The 27253-nt window shown below is 36.3% G+C and overlaps 1 protein-coding gene across 1 annotated transcript in view; it reads right to left on the bottom strand.

Annotated features, from left to right (window-relative positions):
• Window positions 1-26792, bottom strand: part of LRCH1 (leucine-rich repeats and calponin homology (CH) domain containing 1) — a gene marked incomplete at its 5' end in the record, with an annotated part of 51891 nt that extends 25099 nt beyond the window's left edge. The window contains 13 exon segments of the mRNA XM_010157910.1: window positions 247-319; window positions 1534-1581; window positions 3936-3984; window positions 4099-4188; window positions 6946-7032; window positions 8089-8156; window positions 11608-11720; window positions 13240-13345; window positions 16825-16909; window positions 18660-18787; window positions 20554-20690; window positions 21198-21303; window positions 26666-26792. Coding sequence (XP_010156212.1) covers window positions 247-319; window positions 1534-1581; window positions 3936-3984; window positions 4099-4188; window positions 6946-7032; window positions 8089-8156; window positions 11608-11720; window positions 13240-13345; window positions 16825-16909; window positions 18660-18787; window positions 20554-20690; window positions 21198-21303; window positions 26666-26792 — 1217 coding nt within the window.
• Between the last annotated feature and the right edge of the window lie 461 nt (window positions 26793-27253).

Raw genomic sequence — 27253 nt, 5'->3', positions numbered from 1 at the left:
AAAACACCTAATTTATTATGAAGTGATGAAAACTGATCCATATATAACGTGCCAAATACTTACTTGTTACAAAATCAATCTTGATTCAAACATATAGCCTTAAAATGTTCTAATCTTCTTCTAACTGTTGCATAGAAAATGTTTCATCACTGCCTTCTTAATAGATGTCTTGATTTTTTCCCTTAATAACACAGATGTAAAAAAAAGAAGGACACACAAATTGGTTCATTTTCTTTCCCACATTACCTGATCGTGGCTTCAGGCCAAAAGGGCTTGTGGCGTTTGTAGTAGGAGACATTGTCGGACTCTTATCCTTGTTCTGTGTAATTCAAGAACATAAATCTAAGTAAGAGCAACATCCAGAGTACCTCAGCACAACTGACTGTATAAAATACAGAAATTAACGATACCGCACACTACTACTCCACCATAATCTGATCACAATATAGCCTCAAACCTACAATAATCTCACTTTTTCATTCCTTTGCTGGAAAAGATGAGTTTCTGACCAAAGACAGCAAGAAACTCTCCCCAGCTAAAAAGAAGCTCTGTTATTTCCTAGTTTTCTCCTATGTAATCACCTGGTTCCATCAAACATAGATTTGTGTGGCATAGTACATTTAGAAAAACAAAGGAAAGACATTTTTTCCATAGATGCATTTGTGTCTTTCACAGAATTAATTACCCTTCTTCATGGTACTTTTCATGAAACACTCAATTTCTGTCTAAAAAGCAGAAAAGAGGAAGTTATGCATACACCTCCGAGCAGGATTGCCCTTGAGTCTGAAACTAGGCTAACAGTTGCAGCAGATAAGATGGAGTAGCAACATTCGGGGAGAAGGTGTGGATAATCATACCACCAATGATAACACAGGAAGAGTCCTATAACCAAACTCCATAATGGGAATCCTGTTTAAAAAAATGATTCCTCAGGGAGCCAGGAACGATAAAAGTTCCATCACTAAGACTGGTGGAAGGTGGCTGGGTGTTCATGAATTTGCAAGATGCTTATACATAGTGCAATGCGGAGTGAAAAGTGCTATTCCTTCACAGAAAACATGAAGGGGGAAAAAAAATATCTCCATAAGGAGCTTCCTACAGTTAACCTTTTTGACCTTCTGCTGAGATTTACACTGTGACAGTGATGGGATCAATAAAATCAGACTCCTCTCTGAAAATTAATCAAGGGCATGACAACTTTTAAAAAAGAAATTTCATTGAAGTCAACAGAAACTGTTGTGGAACAAGGAAGAATCAAAAAAAGGAAAATGTGCATTTTACAAATGTAAATTTTATAAAATGTAAAAATAAATTAACGTTTTATGCTAAACTGCATAACTAACATGCTTATCAGAAAGTATCTTGTTATACTTTATACTAGAGTATAAAATAAACAAGCCAAATATACCATAACAAAGCCATTACTGGTGAACTCAGTCATATTTTCTGTGATATTTAACCTCATGTTTCATTCAGTGTATGAACCATTCGTATATAACATGTAAGAGAAAACAAATGGTACCAACATCTTACCTCATTGTGAGAGGTTTGCCCACTTGTATTCCAAACAATTATATCATTCTACATGTTTGGGGGAAAAAAAAAAGACCATTTCACTAACTGTATTAGTGATATACCACAAAAGAATATTTCACTCATGGTATTCAGGTGCACATTAATACTTAATTATTTTTTCACAGAAACAATTAATTTTCATGAATAATAAATACTGTTATTGCTAGTTGAACAACAATTTAAAGAACACTTGCGGAAATTATTTGCAGATTTGTGATTAGTTTTTCAGCTTCAATCCTAAGTGATTATAACTGCCTTTATAATATTTTAATGTTTCTTAGTTCACATGCAGTGCCCAATTTTGTTTCAGATTTTGCAATGAAACTATCACTGAGTTTCGTATGATTTTTATCGATTTTAAAAATCGTTTCCAGATTTTTAATATGGATATGGAAACAGAAGCATTCCGTAAGCAGCTCATTTTATAACTGCAATATAACATACCTTCTGTTACCAGTTCTACTATAGTTAGATTGGAAACATGTAAATCACATTAACAAAATTGAAATTCAATCATTAATTCTGTATCACTCATAACTCATCAGCAAAACCAGAGCCAGCATAAGCAAAACCAAATTACAATTCAACTCAAAATCATTTCCTTAGGGTCAACTTTTTTTTAATTGATAAAAAAAAAAACAGAAACAAAAATAAAAGACAGCACTAGGAACACTTAGTCCCAACAGTCACTGAGCTTTCCAAAATGTCAGCAAGATGGGAAGGAAGACTAAGACTACACACCCATATTGCTTCATGACCTTTCTTGGCTACTTTTCAAGCTTACAAAAATTCTTCAGCTTTAGACAACTTTCATATTATCTCAACCACTGTAATACCTAGAATAAACAGGAAAAAACCTTATTCACCTGACCCCAGCCAGTTCTACCTGCGGTCTCACATGCTTGAGCACTCCTGTGCTCAGGGCCTATGTTCTTCTGACAGACCTGCTGGTTATGCCTATCGCTGCAGCTCTGCTCTCTCTCACAACAGAGAAGAGAAGGCTCCGGGGAGACCTTATAGCACCTTCCAGTACCTGAAGTACCAGTACCTTCTTCATGGAGAGGGTGGTGAGGCACTGGAACAGGTTGCCCAGAGAAGCTGTGGATGCCCCATCCCTGGGAGTGTTCAAGGCCAGGCTGGATGAGGCTTTGAGCAACCTGGTCTAGTGGAAGGTGTCCCTGCCCATGGCAGGGGGGTTGGAACTAGATGGTCTTTAAGGTCCCTTCCAACCCAAACCATTCTGTGATTCTAAGAGTATTTGGTATGAGGGGGAAAAGGAATCAGCTGTTCTATTTTACTGAAGATCTAACTTAGGGGCAACTTATTTTTTCTAGGGGAATGCAACCACTACAACTACTACAATGTAGAGAGTTTTATTAATTTCATTATATCATTTTTTTCCTGAGACATGGGTCTTAATCAACTTCCCATTTACAGCCAAACCTTGAGATCCAGGCTAAGGCAAGAAACCCAACCACAACAGGCCTAAACCCACTATTATCTCCACACACAAACTGACAGAATGCAATGATCCATTCCACATGTTTCCACACTTAGAGCATCTAGACACCTCCATACCTGACTCAACGACCATTTTTCACCCTGTTCACAAGTTCTCATTTCGGGCTTTGTTTTCTCCATAATCAACCCCCTCCTCCTCTGAAATTCTAGTTCTTCTTCAGCATTTTCTCTCTGCAAGATAAGTAACTCTTTAGATTGTGTATCACCGGAAACAGAACTATATCTTTCTTTGCATAACACTACCTCAGAAGTATTTCCTACAAATACTGTGATGAAAAGTGAACAAAGATGTAAGCAGATACTATATACTTGCAGTTTCAGTGCTAATAGGTAGATAATGTAAATCTAAACAAAGCACGTCACAAAGAATTCCAGTTCACCAGCAGGATACAGATCAAATAATAAGCAGCATATGTCCCAATGTAAAACTCCAAATCGTACTTTATATACACTGTAGCTATAGTGACAGGGCTCTGGTAAAACGTGAATTTTAAGTTTACAAAATATTTTTGTGTTATCCTTTAATGTATGTACTGTTTTCCTACACAAATCAGGGAGATAGGGGGCTGAGATGGTAGATGGGTATGCGTAGCTGAGCTATGAACTGGCACACTTCAAAGCTGCACACAGGGAAAAAAAAAAAGCTTAAGATGAAAAATAACTGATAAACCTAGAAAAAAAAATTACATATGCACATATAAAGAATTAAAAAATTCCATAAAAATGTTAAAGAACAATTAGTTTTATCCTCCAACCTACTCCCTACTTGGTAGATTAATAATTGATTAAATTGTTGGCTCATTTCCTGTCTTCCCCCCAAATATGCTGCAATAATACACTCATTAACGTACCTGACCAAGGGAAGACATCTCCATCTGCATTTGACCGCTATGTATAAAGATAAACAAATGCAAATATGTAATTCATTGCATAGAAACTTGAATATGATGAATCTAACAAATGCATTTTATTTTGTCTAAAAAGAAAGGTAGATAAACACACTTTACTGTAGACTCCTGAAATTCTAAAGCTGTTGCTGGTTCCATGGGATATAGATTCACACCACTGCTCTCTGAAATATCCATGCTTAATCTGCAAGGTTTGAAATAAAAACATTGCACTGGGGTATAGCTTTGGTAACAATTCTGTTCAGTACTTAATTTCAAACAAATGGATATATGAAATACTTTTCTAATCATGTTTCTAACCTGCTCAGTCTTATCTCTTAAAAACTTTTTTAAATGCCTGCTGATGCTTCGCTACCATCAGTTCAGTCAAAGCAACGTTACTGCTTTCCTTGGCAAAATGTCACCCTGAGCAATAGCTTTGTGCCATTATCTAGAAGACTGCAGACTTCTACATCCAACTTCTAGCACCCTGTGTTCAAAGAGAAGCCACAGCCCTGATTAGATATTCAAATTTTTTTTACAGTGGATGAAAATAAAGCAGCACAACAATAAATTCACAACAGACAGTGATCAGAAAAGAAAGCAGGGAATATAGGAAAGGGAATACGGGAATCTGAAACAAACATCTGGAATACTGAAAAAGGTTGAGTCTGAATTTTTTTTTTTCCTTTCCAGAACTGAGATGCTGTTTATGTGCACATAGGGTATGCAGATTTGAAACTCTGCGAAACTCTAGGACAACAGTAACTGGACAAGCATTTTACAAGTTTAATAGTAGTATCTGTTGGTGAAAATAGCCCCAGTTGATATGCTCAACACTGAACTCTAGTCAGTGCATGTTAGATGTGTCAGCATCACCTGCTGTTGCAGCCCCTGTAGTGGCTTCTACCTAATAAATGGCCTTCAGTGTGAGTTAAAGATAACTCTGGCTAGAGTTTGTTATTTCAACTCAGTTAACCTGACTAGGTGATCAGAGTTACACTGATGCACAATGGAAACCTCTTTGGGGAAAGATATGATTTTTGACGTGCCCTAGGTTTCAGTTAAAAGCACCCAAAGGCTTTTGTGCATCTTAAACTAAGGAGTAATGGAAGCATTTAAATTCCTTTGTGGATCAAGATAAAGACACAAAAACTATTCAGTATGAAAATCAAAATTTTCTCACACTGCTCTAAATAATGCAAGTATATATAAAGCTGCCATGTAATCCAGTAATTACAAAAGCAATGATTTGGAACACAGGGCCCAGAGGATTGAAAGTCTGAGGCATCATTTGGCAAGTATTAGGCACTCAGGTGTATCTTGCTGGGTAAGGCTGTATGTTAACATACAGGAGGCATACATTGAAAAGCGTATATAGCACTCAGTAAATTAAAAATAAATACTCATATTTTAAGGTTAAAAAAAAGAAAGTGCACCCACAAGACCCCAAAAAAACTCCAAAAAATACCATTCAATGTAAAAAAAAAACCAGTAGAAAAATACAGACATGCATGACATGATTAGCCACTTTTAAAAGCCACATTTCAAATTTAATGTAGTATTACTAATGAAAGCACATCTGAATACGCATGGAGAAACAGGTTAAGTTTCTATATTTTATTGCCCTTTTGAATTTAATAAGAAAACCCAAATCTATAGGAAATACTGGGGCAGTATTTGACAAAAAAGGACAAAATTTTTAAGACTAACAACAAACTTTTTTAATGTGTTTGGTTTTTTTTCCAAACCAGACTTTTTCCTTTAATTGCAACACCTCTCCCACAAAGTAATAAGCCCCATATGAGGTGGAGAAGCAATGGTATACTATCCCACAGAAACTAAAAAGCTTTCCTAATTTGAATTACTTTAGTAAGCAAAAATACTTGTGATTCAAGTATTTAGTGTACAATTCAAAAATTCAAGTATTCTTTATATGATTCAAAATGAAGCCAGATAGTTGTGAGTCTAGAAATACTAACAGGAGTGACTTTCTGCCCTAAAAAGTACAAAGGTCTGCTCGGCAAAAAAGCCGTATCAAAATAGGCATTTAAACTAAATAACAGTGTATTTGCAAGAACAAACAGCTACAGTGAACTAGCCAAGGGAGGAAGAAGAAACAAGGATACTTTAGGCTGGAAGTGAAAAGGAGGTTTCTAGTCTTAAGAGAAAGCAAGCTTTCAACCAGTTAACTCATAGAAGTAATGTAGAAAGATGAGTTACCTGGTTTTGAAATTAACTTAATTTCTGAAGCTGGTTACACAAAAAAAAAAAAAAGGCAACAGAAGGCATCTGGACAGAACTAGCTACACCACTCTTGTCAGTCTTTTTTAGTAGGACAAGCATTTATCTTCTTTAACATACTTATTCTTTTGTTTATTCACAGATCTGGAGTCATTCCACTTGACTTCAGCCACTTAAAACAGGCACCTAAATTATAAGGCCTCGCCTTCTGTAGTCATGGGAACTCTAAATAGCTTTCTCTAGCTGCCTCTTCCTCTTTCTCTTTTTTAGAGGGACACTACAGAAACTCGACCACTAATTCAGGCACCTGATTTATGTGCTGCACTGAGGTGGGATGAAGCTGGTCCAAAGACCTTCTCCAATCCCCACATGATACATCAAGCATTAATAAGTAGAGGAGAGTTTACAGTCCCTAGAAAAAGTTAGACTATCCTAGACAAAACTTCAGAAAATCACAGTAGTGTACACTAAATGAATGGTTAGGAGGTGTCTCCACCTCTAAATTTAGGTTTCTTTTAAACTTGAAATCCTTTATTTACTGGGAATCTTGTCTAGGGACAGAATGCAGGTTTCCTTCTTAACTATGTGAGCTCCTCCTGAAAAACATCAATATGTTAACAAAGCCCTGCATAACTTGAGAGAACTTAGTTAAAAAAGAGCTCTGAAGTAATTTACAAGAATTTTAAATACATTAACACATCAGCTAGTGTAAGCATACCTGCTGGGATCTTGTAATAAATCTACTGCTTCTCTTAGTTGTTCTATCATTGTTATATCAATAGTTTGTTCTTCTGATAAATTTATTCTATAACAGAAAACAAAAGCATTCAAAAAAAGACGTGTTACAACAATTATCAAGGGTAGTCTGAAATTTATGAGCTGTGTCTGTGTCTTCCAACTGGCATGCAAACACTATAGGGGGGAAAAAAACCGGCCTCCGTGCACACTCGTATGTGCTGAATTAAAGGAACTTTCTTCTGAAAAAAATCTCCAGCACTTACGCTGAGGGGCTTTGTGAAGGACAAAGACACATAAAGAAATGAGATGAACTTTTGGTGTTTAATCAAACAGACTTCTAAAACTGAAAATGAATTTACTGAAAATGAAAATGAATTAAAACTGAAAATGAATCTATTTGACATTAACTCCACACATCACATGTACTGTTTTAACACAAGTACAAAATACGACGATTCTTTTAAAAAGACCAGCATGCCTTCTTTTGCTTTTCCACATGTGCAATTCTTTTTGGGGTTTAGAAACATAATTACCTGTTAGTTCTGCCAATAAGGCTCCTTCAGAAAGTACCTATTCTTCCCTTCCTTCAGTTTTGGTTTTTAAATCGTGTAAGACTCCGCTATTCTGGGAGTGACCACAGTCATGCTAAATGCCCTCAGCAACTGATGTTCACTTGCCCTGCTCTTGAATTAACGTCTATGAATTAATGACTGCTTCAGGGTTAAAATTATGACAAAAGAAGCAAAAAAGATTGAGGGATTTTTTCCAACTAAATTACACTTTTTAACACGTACATTAAATTTAGATCCTACAAGTTTTCATGAAATCCTTTCTTACCGATGCCATTAACACACTAAATATCAAAATACTTAATTAAAAAGCTTGCACTCTACATAGGTAAAAATATGACAGCATTATTGGTGCATACAAATTATTTAGTTGTAATATAACATCCATTTTATTCCACAATAATGTATAAAACTTAAGAGCACATGAAGTGCAAGTCTGTGCTGCTGTCATGCCTCCAAGTCTACAAAATCATTAACCGTAAGGAAATGCCAGTTCTGGTCAGACTAAGGAAGTGACACAGCTAATTACTTATAGACACATAAAAAATACTTACATTTCGTCTGTTTGCCATTGTGTGTCCTCTTCTATCCTCAATAATTCATCACACTCCGCTGCTCTGCTCTGTAGACAAAGTGATACTGAGAACTGAACTTTGCAGTTAAGTAGGCAGATAAATTTTGCTTCAGACTCAGCTCTGACCTAATTTACGTAACAGTTTAGGGTGGCTAGTTGAAGCAATTCAGTGCTTCTGCTCCACTCCTCACTCTATTCCCTTAGTAGAGCAATACTGATTACAAGACCTTCTATTCACTGTTCAGATTTAATTGAGGTCAACAGCCCTTACCCTCCTTTAACTGTTAGAAGAAAGTCAAGCAGCATGAGAATCCTTTATTCTACACTGTAGATTTCATTTATGCTTTTGTGGTATATGCAAACAATGCTTCAATTAAGCACGACCCTAACTCACCTCCTACTTGCTCTCCTCCCACAGCCAGATTTGTTTACAGAGCAAGGAAATTCCAAATATGCAAACAGTAGCAATTATGTACTTCATCCATAATTATTAACAGGATTGCTACTTGACAATTTTAACAGCCCTGAATAATTTTTTTTTTAAAACAAATCAGAATAAAATCTGCATACAACAATTCAGTCAACCGGTTATTTTGGGTACAATGTAGGCGTAAACGAGAGCCCTCACTGTCCTACCTGTAACTATGGAGTGCTACTTATTAGAAAACTTGATTGCCTCTTTTATGCTTCCATTTGGTGCTTTGCAACTTTCTTTTCTCCTTCACCTCAGACAGGCAGGAACACTGCAGTTCAGCTGCCAGTAAAGACAGAAGGCTCTCTGAATGGACGTGCACTTGTGCTAGCAGAGAATGAACAGCAGAAAAGAGAGGCTTATCCTCTTTTGAGTCATATTTGGCACATCAGTCGCATCACTCTGTACCAATAAATGCTATTCAAGTCTGCCAGATGTGTCACTGAAGAGTGAACCAGCTTCTCTAACATTACCCAAAGATGGCCTGTTCCAATGCACAAAGCCAGTCTTTACTTTCCTTCTTACAGGAATTAATTACTTGATTTTTCCCATAAAAAAGGCACATATCATAAGATGACAAAACTGCAATGTTTATTCTAGAGGGTGATCCTCAGTCTCTGGGTATATTTATATAGATAAGATAAATAAAGCCAAATAAATTAGGACTAACATTTGAAAAATTACAAAATCCTGCAAGCCTAAGGTCCTCTCTTGCACTGCAGGCTGTACTTATTTTAGATATGCTTTGGTTAACCAGAATTTCAATTTTAGAAGACCCCCTGTGTCCCAGAAGGCATCTAGTACATGACTAAACCTAAACCAAAGAACACAACAGACTCGGAAATCTGCACAAGAAAGAAGGGGCCCTGAGTTCAAAATCCTCAGGTTGAAATGAACATGGTACCTGTTCAAGTTACCAACTGCTGATCTCAACTGCCATAACGTTAAGAAGATGTCAAAATTAAAATAAATTAAACTCTAAATATGCTTTAGCAATATTCTTCTACTGACATTCAATAAAGTAACCTGTGTTTTAGTGAACCACTGTCTGCAACATGTTATTTCAGCTAATATTATGATGACAGAAGGCATTTCCAAGTCTTCAAATGGTACACTACTGAAAATCAAGATGATGAAGTGAGAAGAACAAGGAAAGGAAATACAAAGTATAAACACAATATAATGTACAGTCAGCTTCAGATGTGTGTACCCCTTTGTCAGGGGAGGATGAAAGTGTTCTATCCCCTTTTACCTAGCTCGTTCACCTCAAACGTGTGCACTTGCTGAAAATCTGTATGCAGGAAACCTACAATCATTTGTTAATATTAACTATCATGAAATACTACTAATAATAGCATTTTAATTATCTTGAAAAATCCCTCAATCATTTTTTAGTATAAGAGTCACAGAAGAACAAGTCAATATAAGGCAACCTATAGTGTCCTAAACATCCAGCATCCATAAATAACTTCCATAATAATCAACTCTACAGAATTCACATTTGTATTTGTAAATAACAAAAAATAAGCAACATGAATTTTCTGTGTAAGTAAAGTTCTCTCTTAACTACATGTCTTCAGTAACTACAAAAGGGAAAAGTTTGTTGTTTTTTTCCCCCCATTGTTTTTAAATGCCAATCCTCTGTGTCTGCCACCTCAGACTGCAACTAGCTCAAGATGATCTGCAAGAGTTTTGTTGCTAGAAAAAAACAAAAAGGTTGCTCAGATAAAGAGATCTTTTACAGAACCAGCAGTCTGTTTCCAAGAAGCTGAAAGGCAACATCCTTTCTCTTTCCACTATTACTCCCCAGCACTTTTTTTCCTATAAAGGATAGAAGTGATGCAATACCTCTTTGCACCCTTAAGAATCTCCACAGAAGGAGAAAAAGTCGAAAAAAACCCATACTAGATAATCCCTTCTGGCCTATAAATCAAGAGAAGACATCATGTCCACAGGAATGCTACAAAATACAGCTATTTCTCAAACATCTCTGCATTACAACGGATCTAGGAAAAGTGTCCAGCAAGTTCTTCAAAGCAAGAAAACCCGCTTGCTCAAAATTTCTCTAGAATCTTTCAAAAACTCCTCAGTCTTCCTAAGTACATTTAATTTAGAAATTCTTAAGGCAGTTCTTGCTATATAAAAAAGCAAGCGAATTTCATGAGTTACCCCACAACAGCAATCACTAATGATTCGTAGTACATGTCTCTGCCTCTCTCAGACACTTAAGTCTGGACATATTCCACTAAACCTAATGCCACAGATAGAAAAAAAAAAATAACAATACAAATGGGGAAAATACAACTTAAACCAAAGAGGCACAGCAGAACAATTTCTAAAAGGTCATTCATTACGAAGAACAGTTTGAAAAGAAAGCACAGTTGGTAGTTCCCCAACAAGAAGTCACTCGTCAGGAAGACGTCACATGACTGTTAGGCAGTCACATCTCATTAACCATGAGAGAAGGATGAGAATAATACTTTCAAACAGATTAAGCAACTGCCTGTGACAAGTGCAACCAGCACTCTCCTATCACCTAGATCATCTACAAAGTTCATGAGTGTCGTTTGTCTTTATAGATCTCTCCTTTTCTACTATAGTAATTTTAAAACGTTCAAGACAAAAAGTCTTTCAATACTGTAATGTTATTTCACAACTTCAGCCACCACAGCTAACACATGAGTAAATTCCAAGACGACTTTCAGTAACAAATGCAAAAATTGCTCAATTCAAAATATAAAGTGTATCATAGAGCACGTACTTGCCAGTGTTTTTAAAGCCTTAAACATAATTAAAAGATAACTCTCACATATACTAGAGAGTTATGGGTAAATTAACTTCCTAGATTAATTATCATCGCTTTAAACCTAACTGCTTATTTCTGCCTTCTGTATCTTTTACAACAATGAATATCAATTGCGGTCTCCTATTTAAAACATCTTCAGTCTGTCATTCCTGTTCGCACTATACTTATTAAAGTAGTGAAGATATCCCTCTCCCCCCCCCTTAAAATTGTCACAAACTTGCCTTAATGTAACTCATAAATTCAGTAGTAAGAGTATCCGATTCATCAAACTGGTTTCCTGTTTCTCTTGACTTATCATTGACAATCAAGTGAGAAGATCCCTGATGGAATTCCACTAATAATGACAGTAAAAAAAGATAGAAGAATGATTTCTGGTTCAGGTCAACATTTGTTACTCAACATAATTTAATAGTATTAAATTATAAAGCTCAAAACCAAACCAAGTTTACATTCAAAGCATATTCAAACCTTCAAATCAGCAAAGACTTCTGCATTTTCATGAGGTATGTCAACTGATTTTGAAGTTGCAATAAATCAATACCCTGGGCTCATACAGTTGTAGATCAGAGGCACCACAACAGGCATTGATGGAGTCAGTTTTGAACCACACCAAGTACGTCTTGCCAGTACCAGTGCAAGAACACAGATGGACAGCTGCAGAGTATTTTAAGACATTCAAATATCTCACCTACTTGCAGTTTAATGTAATTTCAGAGTCGTTACTCTGGAAACAAACACACTAACTCTTAGCAGAACTCAAACAAAATGATTCAGAGCATAGGCCAATCTCTTGCTTACATCTACTACTTCCAGGGGTATGGGGCAGTAGTAATTTTCTACTCTGTTTAATGGGGTCTTATCCTATAACTTACCCTCTCCAATGTGCTAATAAACACTGTAGGATGTAATGCTCTTACTACCTCACTTCATATTCTAATAAATTCTGATGAGTATCTCAACTTAGGTTCACTTAATGTAGTGTGTAGCAACAGGGAAAAGCTGATCTCCTGTTTATGGTGGTTTCCTTATGCAACTCACTGGCTTCATCCTGCCATTTACCATTAGCATGTGCAAATGTTGGAGAAACATTGTTTATCAGCATGTAGATATAATTTAGAAAAATAAGTTACTTCAATAAAATTTAGATAAAATTATACCTTCTCTCAAATTCTGAAGAGATTTACTTCTTTCCAGAGGTAACACCGACTTTGATTAATAAAGCTTTTTATATGCATTAAGTCCAGCTACAGAAATGGACTCTGCTTCTGTACATTACTAACTCAGAATCTGGGTTATCACTTGGTACAAGTTATTACGCATTGATATTACCGGTTGGGAAGAAAGGTTTAAACTGATTCTCACTTTTCTCCCCTCAGTCAGAACCAGAACTTACTAACTCTTGCGACAAGGTGGAACAACTTCGTTGGAGTTGCTATGGAAAATGACTATAAGGACCTCAATTAAGCAGAGTTAAAAATGCTCTAAGTAGAACTTTTTTTTTTTTTTTTTTTAACATGACTGCATATGCATGCTCAAAGCCTTTGGGGATGCAGGCATTTATTACAAAAAAATTAAAACGCACAGTGTAGTGAATATACCTGATGTTCAACTAGAAAATCATCAAGAAAAATCAATTTAATAAGGCATTTATCCCACGCAAAATTAAACACCTAAAATTCCAAGGAAAAATATCAGTAAATAAAATGGAACAAATTTAAAGATGATGTTTGTAGACTCCTGAAAGACTGATGCTTCTTAGGGTGTCATTTTTACAAACTGAATTTACAGCCTTACACATATAATAATCAACAGAATTTCCCTGTATTTAACTTCCACCTCTTTTACATTCCAACCTTTTCTTGAGTTAGCATGGTGACCTGAATCTTCCTTTACAACCTGATCTTCTTCCATGATGTCCGACATTGGAACATTAAAGCTGACAGTGTCTTCATCGGATGGCTAAGAAATAAGAGAAACACTGGTTTCAGCTTAAACCAAGACTGATAAACACACACATATTAAGAAGAATGCTCAGTAAAGCATGGGAAACTAATATGGGAGAGGATACCAGAGCATCTAATTACGCCATTCCTTCTATGTTTATACGTTCATATTCCATGTAGAAACATTTTTTTTTTTTTTTGGAAATCCTGCAGGTATGGTTTGTGGCAAGAGATAGAGCAAATCGCTTTCCTCTTAAAAAGCTGTATCAAATATACACGTGGTTTTCCTATTTGTCAAGAATACCCTGAATTAACACCTTTTGTAAATATGGACCACCATAAATGTTGTTCTTTGTGAATAAACTGCATGTTGTTAACTCTATAAATTCACTGAATGTATTCTTCTGCTTAAAGAGAACAAAATTCAAAAGGATGTTCAGGACGTGATAAAGCCTTATAAAAAGACATGTACAGAGTAAATTCATTCAGACAGCCAAGGTTACAGCGAAGTTCCTTCTCTTTCTTCCAGGCTCTATTTCATGTGACATTTCAGTACTAAATTTAGTTACTGTAGATCAAAGATTCACATTTTGGTAATTTTGAAACTATCATTTGAAAATATCACAGTAAAATGTTCTTATATGCATTATTGCAAATTCTGAACACTAAAACACACAGGATTTTTTCTCAGCACAGTAACACATAGATATTAGGAAAATATTTGAGTGTGGTGTAAAAAAAAAAAGTCATGGATCATTCAGTTTGGAAATAAAAATCATTCTTTAACAGGCTATGTCTCACTTTCTGGACCTATAGACTTCTGCAATTGATTTTCCAGGTGCTTCCTGCTAGTACACCACAAAATAGAAACTATCCAATGTAGCTTGAGATAATACAAAAGTATTACTCCTTCACAGGCGGAATACTGTATCCCACCTCTTTGTCCACAGTTTTATTTTTATTCAGCTAACAAGAGAACAGTAGACATATAGGGATCAAAAAGACAGATGAAGAGTCCAACTTTCATTTTAAATACCTAACATCATTCCAACACTGAATTCAGATGATGTATTTTGAAAGAATCTTCATGTACATTCTTGCTGGTACTAAACCGTCACTCTAACGAGTAAATGAAGCAGGGACACCATCTGGATCTTAACGAGTACCCTGTTGTTCTAACGAATTCTAACTAAGGAAAAAATAAGGGCAAAGGGAGGTGGAAAATGAATTGAAATGCTACACCGTTCCTAAAAGATGAAGTACAAGTGCACTATCTTAAAGCACAATTTGCCTCCCAAGTTGCCACAATCACTTTTACAGCAACGCCACAAAACATCTTTCACTTGAAATGCCCAAGATGACTATAGCTCCGAAGAACTGAGCCTGTAATGACGCTATCAACTAGCCAGAAACATGTAAATTGTTCATTTCATCAAGTACTCCCTTGTATGTTTATGGACCCAGAGCTAATTAGCAGACTTCCTAAAAAATACATTAGCAATCAAAAAAGTGATTCATTTCAGTTACTGGTTTTAAGTTACCTAAATGCAAAATGACCTTGCATTATTTTCTGTAAAGGAGCTGAAACTCCAAAGCCATTAGGCATCAGACTAAGCTGTAATTTGGTTTTGTATGTCTGCTGTATTTATAAAAACCCCTCAAAATGTGTTTTAATCATCACTTTGATCATTTAATGTTTATCTAATGTTTGATATAGAGATTTCTGATTGTACTTAACAATGTACGTGAATGTGTATTTGCAATATGCAAGGATCTCTTGCACAACCCTCATGTGTAACACAAGTATTAAAGGCTGCCTCAGAAGGAAAAGTGAGTGGTGAATTTACTATCGAACACATTTGGGATTACTGATCTCAGCATCTATTTTTTCCTTACCAGAGCAGTAGTCAGGCAGGGATGGAATGAGTAAATAGTTCTCATATACAAAGTCTTTGTGCTAATAAAAATTTATTGGTTCACCATTGCTTGTCTTCAAACCAAATTTTTGCAGCATTCCAATTGCTACGTTTTGATTACAGGAAAAAGGATCTATTTTCTAAAGGTTTTATTTATAGCCAAAGAGGAAATTCCAGAGTAACAGTTTCATTAACAAGCTAACTCAGCTTTAGGAAGTGTAAGAAAGGCAAAACAGTTTGCAAGCCTCTCTGAATGGAATGCATGCTCTAAGAACTAGAGGGAAAACATTAGAGGTCTGGCTAGAAATTAGAATAACTCTATTAGTAGCTGCATTTCATTCTAGCAAGAAACTTGCCCAAATACTTGGAAACCACTGTGGGGGGTTTTTAGTGCTTTTGTATTTAACAGATCCATCACGATGCAAGTGGATTTGGTTTCAGTTTGCATCTGTAGTAGCTACAAATTCAGCATCTAAGCTCGATTCTTTATACATTGATTCGTGATTCTTTATACATTTATTTCCAAAGCAACAGAATCTCCTGTTGGAGGAAAGAAACACTAAAGAATCAGTGTAAAATTATTCTAAGCAGCAAGAAGGCCCTTCTTTTATTTAAGTGACCTGAATATTTCCCATAAGGTTAGACCACAAATTTCATTATCTGTACATTGCTAAAAGATCGTTACTGAATTATATTGCAAATTATTTACTTATTGATCATTATTTACTCGGTTCAACTCCAATCAGATTTAGTGCCCTGTTTCGGCTGAGCAGTGCACCCCAGAAAAAAGGTCTAGAAAAGTCAGCTACAACTGCTTTGGATAACACTAGTCTCAGAAAGCCATCCTTTCTCTTTGCTCAGTCAGACAACGAGGTTCAGGAAGTTCTGAATGCTTCTTTCTGGCACTGCCTAACTGCCGGAGCATGTAAACACACTAAGATCTGCAAAGTTTCTGAAGTTCCTACACTACAGCAAACTCCCATAGCCACGACACCACACAACATACTGGGACTGGGCATACTGAACTCCTGTGAATTCCCATCAGGAAAACATCATCAGTCAGAGAAAACATGTGAAAGCCATCGGGCATGTAACCTGTTAGGACATTTACTTCAATGGAAACAGCACATGTGGATTCTGGTTTGGTCCTCATTCTCCAGATTATGTAAGTTGTAGCGAATTTTCACTATTGGTAGGTTGTTGACCATTTATAAACAAGTAGCTCTCTGCCCTCTCCAGAAAGCATACAGACAAAAAAAACCCAAAAAACCAAACAACCAAACAACAAACAAAGAAAACCCCACAAAACCCCAGCCTCCTTTTATCTTTGTTTTACTTATTTCTTACCAAGAAACTCTTGCCGAGGATGTGGTTGCAGAGTTCTGATGGCTAAAAATGTATTTGTGTTGTTACCCAGCTTAAAAGACAGTCACCTTCTAGTGGAGGGTGTCCCTGCCCATGGCAGGGGTTTGGAACTAGATGACCTCTAAGGTCCCTTCCAACCCAAACCATTCTGTGATTCCATGAAAATATGGGTGTGGATGGAAGGAGAACTGGACACTAAACTCAAGCAACTTACCTCTGTTGCTGACAAACGTTTATCTCCATTATCACTACCAACACCTGAATCTGAGTCCTTTTTACTTGGGTAGATGTCATCAATGCTAGATGTGAATTAAAAAAAAAAAAAAAAAAAGACAATAAAAAGCTATCATAGCATTTACCATTCGTATTCTGTCCTGCTTTCACTTTAATCAATGCAAAATTGCAACCAGTCTTGGTAGAGGGCAAAACAGCCTAGTATGGTTACAAACTACATATTTGCTGTCTGGTGATAGTAAAACAGACCAGATGGAATGGCTGGTTAGCCTAATGATTAATGAAAACAACAGAAATAATCTCCTATAAAGCTTACTTTTTTCCATACACTAGGTAAAAAAGGCTTAAGTTACTAGCTAAGTAGCACAGGAGGCCGACTGAAGTCATTTAGCCACGGGATAATCAACTGAACTAGTTGAACTCAAACTGGAGTCAACTGATTTGACTGTAACCATTGGTGCATTAAAAATGAACTGATATTTCCCTGTGGCTTGGAGTAATTATTAACACAGAAACCTCCTTCTTGTGCTTTAAAATAGACTTTGAAATTTAGGTTTTTAAGACAATGACTATAATAATGGCAACTGCTCTCTCTTCTGGTTTCATTAACTAGTACGACCTCTGCTCATTTGAAAGTACACTATTAGATACAATACACTCATCACCTAACTTTTTTTATTACGCTTTATTATCCTCTCATTTGCAATACTAAAAGTTCTAATCCTGAACTTAGATTGACACCGAAATTTAGAAAGAACTTTATCAGTCTTCACATGAACAGGGTATCTAACAATCTTAAATTAGTAATCAGTAAATCAGTAAACACTAAGGATTTTGAGTAGAAACTGCATATGGAAATCCTAAGCTGGATATGCTTTTTCTTTAGAAGCGTAAAGCTAAACTCCAAAAAAACAATTTAATAAGTATTATGTGATAGAGCATTGGGCTGTTAGTTACCAACTGGTACCTACTTGTACCATCCCCCTACCCTAACCTGTATGCTCCTATATGACCAAAATGTCATACAGGACATGACATTCCCATTAATTTTTTTATATACTAAAAGACCTAGAAAAACCAGAAGGTGTTTTCCCAAAGGGAAAGCTGGATTCTTCCTACTTTTGGGATTTATCTGACAGAAATCCACAACAGTGTCTGAAAACACATATGGAAGAAAACAATTTGCTTGAAAATTGTTACCTATTTGCCACCTTACCTATTTGCCTGACAGGAAAGTTCCATCACAGTTCTTTTTTTCCAAGGGTGTTAGCAGCAACATTTTTATTTACATCAACACTTCGTTTTTATTAAGTACTTTTCTCCAAAAGTAAGGCATTATCCTACTTTCTCTGACTGGTTATATTATACCTCCCACAGCAGCAAAGAAAGAGCTGGCTAAAAACTGGTCTCCAATTAGCTACGGGAAGTCTCATAAAAAGGAGCTGCTTTGTAGCTAGTTCCTGTCCTTAAACTACAATGCAAGACGACATTTCCCAGGTGGTTGATATAAAACATTAAAGACTGTCTTTCACTTTCCTAATTAGCACATTTCACTTTAAAGGGCCTCAACATTCATGAGATCGTTCCTATATGCTAACTTTAATCAGAACCGACTGTTAGAAATAGTTTGTTCTAAACTCTTACAAGGGTTTCACTAAAATAAAATATATTACAGCAAAACGAATCTCTCTTCAAAAAGGTACACTCTAAACAGCATCTAAACAAATGAAAGTCTAGAAGCTAAAGATATAAATAAACTTATTTCACTTTGTTCACAAGTATTATATGAAAAACCTCTGTGAGTTTCATACATACCTCTCTTCCACGGGCTGTGGCAAATGCTGTTGTTCCATGGCATTAAGATACAATGAGTCCGCTGTTTTAATCCGACAGGCCTGTACAGTCAGATACTTGAATATATGCACCTTACCCTTTGTACAAATCTGTTAGACAAGAAAAAACAGCTAGACTTGTAACTAGAATGAAAGAAATACTTTATTCCAGACATAACTCAACGTAAAGCTCCCTGAAAACCAACTCACATCGTCACAACTGATACTATGTAGATGGATTTTATTCTTTTTTTAATTACTAAAAACTGCTTCAACTACCCAATAAATTATTTGTGTGTACTGGTATAAATACCCACAGGAAGACAAAAAACAAGAAAAGAATGTATTCTACTAAAAAAAAAAAGGCTTTTCACTCAAAAATAATTATAAAATATACCAAACAGCCTATTACTAACTGTAAATTGAATTATTATTTTTCAGAATTAGTTAATAATGACATCTAATTATTCAGCATGTTCTTTATACTCTTAGTCACATGGATTTTACTAGTGTCCATGCATCTTTATGATGCATTTCACCAGTATTTTAGAATTTTTTTCTTTAACTGCACACTTCTAGCTGAAGTGCTTGCTGAAACGTGCTCCGTATTTTTTCCGCATAGTAACGGCATCGCCACTGGTTATAGAATCACAGAATGGTTTGGGTTGGAAGGGACCTTAAAGATCATCTAGTTCCAACCCCCCTGCCATGGGTAGGGACACCTTCCACTAGACCAGGTTGCTCAAAGCCTCATCCAGCCTGGCCTTGAACACTTCCAGGGATGGGGCATCCACAGCTTCTCTGGCCAACCTGGGCCAGCGCCTCACCACCCTCTCTGGGAAGAATTTCTTCCTGATATCTAATCTACACCTCCCTGATTTCAATTTGTACCCATTACCCCTTGTCCTATCACTACAAGCCCTTGTAAAAAGTCCTCGCCCAGACCCTTGTAGGCCCCCTTCAGATACTGGCAAGCTGCAATGAGGTCTCCTCGGAGCCTCCTCTTCTCCAGGCTGAACAAGCCCAATTCTTGCAGCCTTTCATCATAGGAGAGGTGCTGCAGCCCTCTGATCATCTTCGTGGCCTCCTCTGGACTCGCTCCAACTGGTCAATATCCTTCTGATGTTGAGGGCTCCACAGCTGGATGCAGCACTCCAGGTGGGGTCTCATCAGGGCAGAGGACAGGGGCAGAATCACCTCCCTCGACCTGCTGGCCACACTTCTCTGGATACAGCCCAGGATACGGTTGGCTTTCTGGGCTGCCAGTGCACACTGCCGGCTCATGTTCAGTTTTTCATCCCTCGGAGCTGCTACGAAAAGCATTTCCCCAGTGCAATAAAGTCTCTCAAGCATTTCAATAGCTGTTGATCTAGAACAATTGTAGCTTTCAGAGACGTAGTTTGAACCTGCTGTCCTTAAGCAACAAGCACCATGATTTCTCAGCATGGCCAACAGTTCAGGAGTTTGATTTCATATGGATCTCATTCTAGACTGTCTGCAGAGTTTTTAAGTTAATGGTAAACCACTGTAGAACCTTCTAGAACTGGTCTCATATTAACAGAGAAAATGTATCCAGGAAGTTTCTCACTTCTCTTTTTCAAAATTACATACATATTAGAACACGAAGTTTTAGATGCAGATAGGAATGACAAAAATAAACGAGAATCGAAAAGAATGGAATTCTTCTAGAGTCACGTTGGTTCAACTGGTGCACAAACTCATACACAGAACATATGATATTTTTAATGCCTTATTTCTATATCAACAACTAATGTTGGTGATGACTGAAGTTCAGAAGTCTGCAACTGCAGAAATGTGACATTTTATACCCTATAATTTATTTTTGTCCACCCAATATTAAGGTACAATTCACTTACTTGTGCTGGTGGAGATTGCAAAGGATTATTCTCAAGCAGTAATACTTGTAACTGTGCCATCTTTCTAAAACAAATTGGAATCACAAGCACTTTATTGCAGGAAAAGTCGAACTTTACCAAGGGGAGCTGTACTAGTTCTAAATGTAACAAAAAAGAGAGAAGGTGTTATAACTTTATTTAGTTTTGCCATAAGGTAATAATTTTTTTCTGAATAAACCTACTTTTGCACACAGGAAAATGCAAACTCAGACAGGAATACAGTCAACATTTGCCTCATTCTATACCAGGAAATGAACAGTGTTATCAATAAACAAATGATTATAAATTTTAAAATAAATCCTTTCAACTTTTTTTTTCTCCCGCAACTCAGCTGACAGTTCCTATACTGCATTCACAGGCAAGTATTTCTGCAACTTAGAAGATGCCTAAATCATAAAGATAATTCATTTTATAAAACTCACGCTTATTTAGCGAGCAAGAGAGCACCACTGAATGTTATATTCTGCAAACTCAAATAGAATAAGCTTGGACACAAGGTAATTACTACTTTTTAATCATATTCACTTACATGATAAAACATACTATTAAAATTCTAATAAGAAGAGCTACCATAAAGGTATTAGGATTTTTTTTTTTTTTTTTACCTTGGGGTAAAACTTCGAGGTAATTTCTTCTGACATTCAGTTCTTTTAAAGATTTCAGCTGACCTATCTGCTGTGGCAATGCTGTGATTTCATTACAGCTGACATCCTAAAGCAAAAGTAACATAAATAATGAACTTCTGCTTCCTAAGTATTAAATAATACAGATGTAAAACTGTAGCTAACTTGCTATTCCTGTTGCAACATTTTATTAACCTGAAAACACGCAACTATCTATGTTCTGTCTATACAATGCAAAACTAGATACATGAGAAAATGTTTACACATTACTCAAAAACCAGGGCAAATACTTATTTGGAGAAGAAGTTGATTTTGAAAGTTAATTTCTTTAGAAACATTAAAAACCATTTACTTGAGATGTTCTGCCTTTTTGATCTTAACTTTTGTTCATCTGAAGAACTCAGTACCATGACAGTATTACCAAATATGTTTAGGTGAAGTATAAATTGCTACTGTGTGAATCTGTTGTGTTTTTTTTTTTTAAAAAAAAAGATTCCTGTTGTCCTAGAGGGAGTATTTACTCAAGAGTGTTAAATAAACCAACCAACAGAAAAAAAAAACCCACACACCAAACAGCAACAAAAGAACCACAAAATCCACCATAAAACAGCAATAGCATCCTGTAATGATGCTCAAGAAAGGCTTATGTTTGATTATCACATCAAAAAGGAGGACATAATAAAGACTTGCTTGGTATTTTACAGGTATTCAACATAATTGTTTTAAAAGGTACTCCTTATGAGCCTAATCTAACCAAGTCTGATTGTCTATACTAAGCATAATCTCAAGTAACAAGTTTATATATGGTAGTATTACTGTAATAAATACTATACTTTAACACTATTGCTAACATGAAACTACTATGAATGTGTACTAAAGATCAATTTCTTGGATTAAGTCAGCCTAAAATTAGATAGTTTTCAGATACTAGCTGACATTTTTATTGCCAAACCATCTATATTCAACGTGAAATCAAAAGGACATTGAAACCTCTGCTTACATTCCAGGTAACCTGTAAATTTGGGTAACATTCCTTAAAAATAGGAAAACAGTGCTTCATTGTATGAGAACGAAGTGGGGAATTTTCCTGCAGAGCCAAAGGAATACTTTTAGGATGTTCACTCCTGATCTCCTGATTGTTTCAAATGATAGATTTATACAGTAACTAGGAACCTTCAGACTACAAAATTCCTAAAAGTCAGTCAGATTTCCAAGTCATCTCTCTGAAGACTGCTGCTTTAATACCAGTCAAAAGTGTTTCATTAACACTATCTTCAAATCTAAAAATTAGTCAACAAAAATGATAGTAAAAGCAAAATGTGACCTGGCAACGCTACTTGCTGTATCAGACAAGTTCCTTCTCGCAACAGAATCCCACTGCTGCCAAAGCTTCCTTCCCTTGTCAAAACTGAGTCGGGAAGTAATTCTAGCTTTTCAACAAGGAAATTAAAAATCCCAGTTAATGAGTGCATCTTTTGCCCAAGTTGCCACAAAGTACGGTTAATTGCACTATTCCCAGATCATTTATTTTTAAAGCTTTACTGTCCTCTTTTTAATCTACAGACTTTAAACAAGTTCATAATTAGATACACAACTTTTAGAGCACAGAATTTAGATTTTAAAGTCACCTTGTGGCAGAGAAATTCTAGCCCATGTGTAACACACACCAGGACAAGTCAGGGAAAGGCAGAATTTTAAAGGAAGGAGGTGTGTGTTTGTCAAAAACCCAAAAACCTGGCAGTGTGTAGCCTCAAAAACAAAGTCCACTTACAACCTTTCAAAACATCCTCAGTAAGACTGATCTGTTATGACAGCATGTCAGCATTCAAAAGATCTCTAAAGGCAGTAGTATCCTTTATCCTACTAAATACTGCAATCCAATTTTTTTTTAAATTGTTTTGATTGAACAGCTGTGGAAAACAAGGATGCATACCATTATTTCTAGTTATGAACTTGACTATTATAAAATTACGTGAGTGTGTATGTGACAGAGACAGTGTTCATCTTTCCCATTACCTTGGCAGTAACGGAAGCAACGCTATCCAAGTCAAATGCCTATGGTTTTCAGGCTAATAATTTTTTTTAAAAATCCTAGATATCCATGCAGTTTGGAACTTCGTTTCATGGACAACTGAAATCCAAACACCTACTCAAGTTTTGGGGGCTCGTTTTTGCTGAAGGTCTGACTTGTTGCACTAATTATATTTCGTCCTGTCATGACAACACAGACACAATTCAAGATCAGTGTAAGGCCTGTTTAAATTTAACATTATAGTTTGAATATATCCTGCAGAGAGAATAATTTATATGTTATTTTGATGCTTGTAAAATAGCTGTCATAGAATCACAGAATGGTTTGGATTGGAAGGGACCTGAAAGACCATCTAGTTCCAACCCCCCTGCCATGGGCAGGGACACCTTCCACTAGACCAGGTTGCTCAAAGCCTCATCCAGCCTGGCCTTGAACACTTCCAGGGATGGGGCATCCACAGCTTCTCTGGGCAACCTGTTCCAGTGCCTCACCACCCTCTCTGGGAAGAATTTCTTCCTGATATCTGAACACTAAAATTTAAAAGAATACCTAAAAATTCACTGCATGTGCTATCTAAGTTATACTTGTGACACAGAGATTTATATATGTTAAAGAAAAAGAACCACCTACTCCATTTTGGAGGAGGGAGGCAAGAAAGTTAGTTGGAAAGATTTGATCCAATTTGCAGCAACCTATGCTTGTGTCAATTAGAAGTGACTACAGAGGTAAAATTTGTTTTAAGAAGCTAAATAACAAGAAAAAATAATCCATTTGCTACACACAGACAGATTTCACTGCACGCAGCCTGTGAAAAGCTGCAAAACACTGAAAACCTGAGGGTGCTTGGCAAAGTCCTAGTAATACAAGAACGTGGCAAATGCAGCCACAGGTGCCATCTGTCACCTCTCGGGATTGATCCCATGGGCAAGCTTAGCTCCTGCACTGCCTGTGTCCCACAACAACAGCGTGCCCTGCCAGAGGGCTGGGCTGCGATGTCGCTTGGAGGCCACATGCTATTTAGGCTGGCATTGCTCTCACAGAGCTGAATGTTTTGAGCAACAACTGCAGCATGACTTAAGAATTAATTTTATCTTTTCACTTGTTTTAGAACAATGACCACCTTCTCATCTGTATTATATATGCCAATACAGACAGTGGCTCTCAATCCCAGCACTATTTGCATACATCACAGTCCAGTCATTTCCAGCTAAATAATGCAATTCATTTCACTGGAAATGTAGCAAACACTTAAGGTGGCATCAAAGTAATCAGCCAGGTCAACTGAACAGAACTGCGCCCAATTTAAGAATAACTTGTCATTCACTTCTCCCCCCTCCGCCTTCTAATCACAAAGAACTAGCCTCAAACCTTCTTCAGCTTCCATAATTCTTCTAGACTACCAAAGTGGCATGTTGCTATAGCCTCTCACTTGAAATATTTTTAGAGCAAGAATTCTTGTATTCTTCATGACAGAGTAACATGGAAACCATACTGTAACTGGAAAGAAATATGAAAATCCACTATTCCAGAAATTAATTTAAAAAGGATTCATTAAAAAAAAAATTAAAAACCGCTCAATAAAACAAAACAAACTATCTCCTTTGAGTATAATCCAGATTGATTTTCAAGCCTCTAGTTTTTAACTTTTCAAAATTCTAAAATAAGGATAAGGGCTACTATTAAGCTATGTACAAACTCTTACTAACAAATGAAACACTTCCAGCATCAGCAATGCTAGTTCATTTTGCTGCAAAGGTTCTGACTTGATATTGGAGGAGAAATTAGATATGAGGGCACTTCAGCAGCTCTTTACTGAAAATATTATCACAGATCTCAGTTAATATAAATAAAATGAATGATTTTGACCAGACAGTCAGGCCAAGTCTTTCAATTATTTCACATGAGACCCCCAACCACTAAGCTTGGCTACATTTAACCTAGAGGCAATCAAGAGGTATTATATATGAAGTCAACCTATCCCCTATATTGAGATGTGTTTAATACTGTTCAACTTCATATATATGAAGACCAGAGCCATAATCTTTTTCTGAATCTATTTTAAGTAAACAGAAACAATGGTATACCTTAACATATTTTTATTGAAGGTTAATTAAATCAAAACAATTTTAGTAATCTAATTAATCCCATCACACACAAAAATTAAATTGTTTGATTAGATAAATTAATAATGCTTCCAAAACAAAACAAAATGAAGTTGGTAGTCTTTAGCTCAGGTATAACATAGAAAGAAAAAAGGTAACTACCCCAAAACCCCCACCAACAGTCAGATCAGTTGTAAAAAATAATAGAAGCCTGATAATGCAGGATGATGTACAAAAAGGATACTAGAAGGAAAAAAAGCCCCACAATTGCCACTTAAGTCCACAAATGAAGAACCAGTAGCAGGGCTGGAGCCTAAAGCAAGGTGACTTCAATTTCTATAACATAATTTAGCCGAGAAACTAATACTATAAAAATATGATACACAGGCACTTTCAGATACAGAAAAGATGTGCAAGATGAACGCTGTCAACAGAGACAACAGCAGCTGAGAAAAAGTTCAAATCTTATTGTTTTACTGTGCATAAATTATCAGTGAAAAAAGTAGTTTATTTGTCAATTTGCTTCTTAAAGAGGTCAAGGTGAACAGAAATAACCAGAAGATAACGCACATGCCGCACAGAATTCAGAGTCTCAGCCTACAGTACACAAAAGAGGAAGATAAAGGGCAAGAAAAGGAAGTATTCTTATAAACATTTTCCATATACAAACTTAAAAAAAACATGTGCAATTAAATTGATTTTAAGTGAAGGTACCGAATAATTGTTGCCTTTTCACATTCCCATTTATTAGGCAATATATGACAGAACTACTGCTTGCAGAAACAGTAGTCACATGGACAGCTTCAAAAACAAGAGGAACATAATCATTTTGTAAATCTGTTTAGGTGGGTGTCCCAGGAAAGGAGGGTTGCATGAAAAAAAAAATAGTGAAATAGAATGAAAATAGACTGATAAGACCAGTATCACTAGTGGAATGCCATGTGGTAACAAAGAACGGAAGCAGAAGGGGAGTGTGCTACAGAGGGGGATACAGCTTTGCAGAGCCTGAGGTCAGAACTCTGAACTACTCCATACAGCAAAACAGGGAGCCAGTGCAGGCACTGAGTAAAGATGATGAAGTTAGAAGCTGTTTTCAATGAACCAAGGCCAACGATGCTGTTCAGAAGGGTCCTGAAGAACATGGAAACTCTTATTGTGTTACTACCCAACACACTTGAGAAGGTCAAAAGTTAAGTTTTTAACCAGCATTATAATATTAGGCATTTGTTCGAAGATATTTGCAATGCAAATTTCTAGTTAAATAATTAAAAAAAAAAGGTAAAAATAAAACAAATAAAAAAAGATCAGTAACATACCAGTTCCATTAACTGTTTTAGCTGACCTATCTCTTCTGGAAGGGAACCTAGCTTATTGTTACTTGCAATTAAGACTTTTAGAGGAAGACCACACAGGCAAGCTGGCAAAGAAGAAAGCTGATTTCGACTGCAACAAAACAAAACAAAAAATCCCAACCATTAAAACCACCAGTGACGTTCTACTGTATACTCACATAAAGCCTGAGAGTTGTAGGCTTCCTTCATTTTGATGGGTCAGATTTATACATATAAAACTTAAATTTTCAAGTGGAATCATGAAGAAACACTTGCACATCAAAAATATCTGAACTGACTAAACAACTGACTAAACACTAATTACCACTCTGGAAAAAAAGCATTGTATCAGTTTAATAATATTGTAACAAGTCTGTTTGTCACCTAGAACAGCTGTTTCCCTTCCTAATGAATACAAGGAAAGTCAACTGAGACAGTATTTTGCAAGTATTTAAACATTCCTATGGTTTTATGTGGCAGTAGAGTGGATGTCCTTTGTTCCAACTGAAAGACAAATAAATAAATCACAGATAATAGTTATTTTCTCAGTTACTTTAAAGCACTTCGAGTTGA

Source organism: Eurypyga helias, unplaced genomic scaffold, assembly GCF_000690775.1.
Source record: "Eurypyga helias isolate BGI_N326 unplaced genomic scaffold, ASM69077v1 scaffold10478, whole genome shotgun sequence".
Classification (NCBI taxonomy): domain Eukaryota; kingdom Metazoa; phylum Chordata; class Aves; order Eurypygiformes; family Eurypygidae; genus Eurypyga; species Eurypyga helias.
This window is presented reverse-complemented; position numbering and strand designations above follow the sequence as displayed.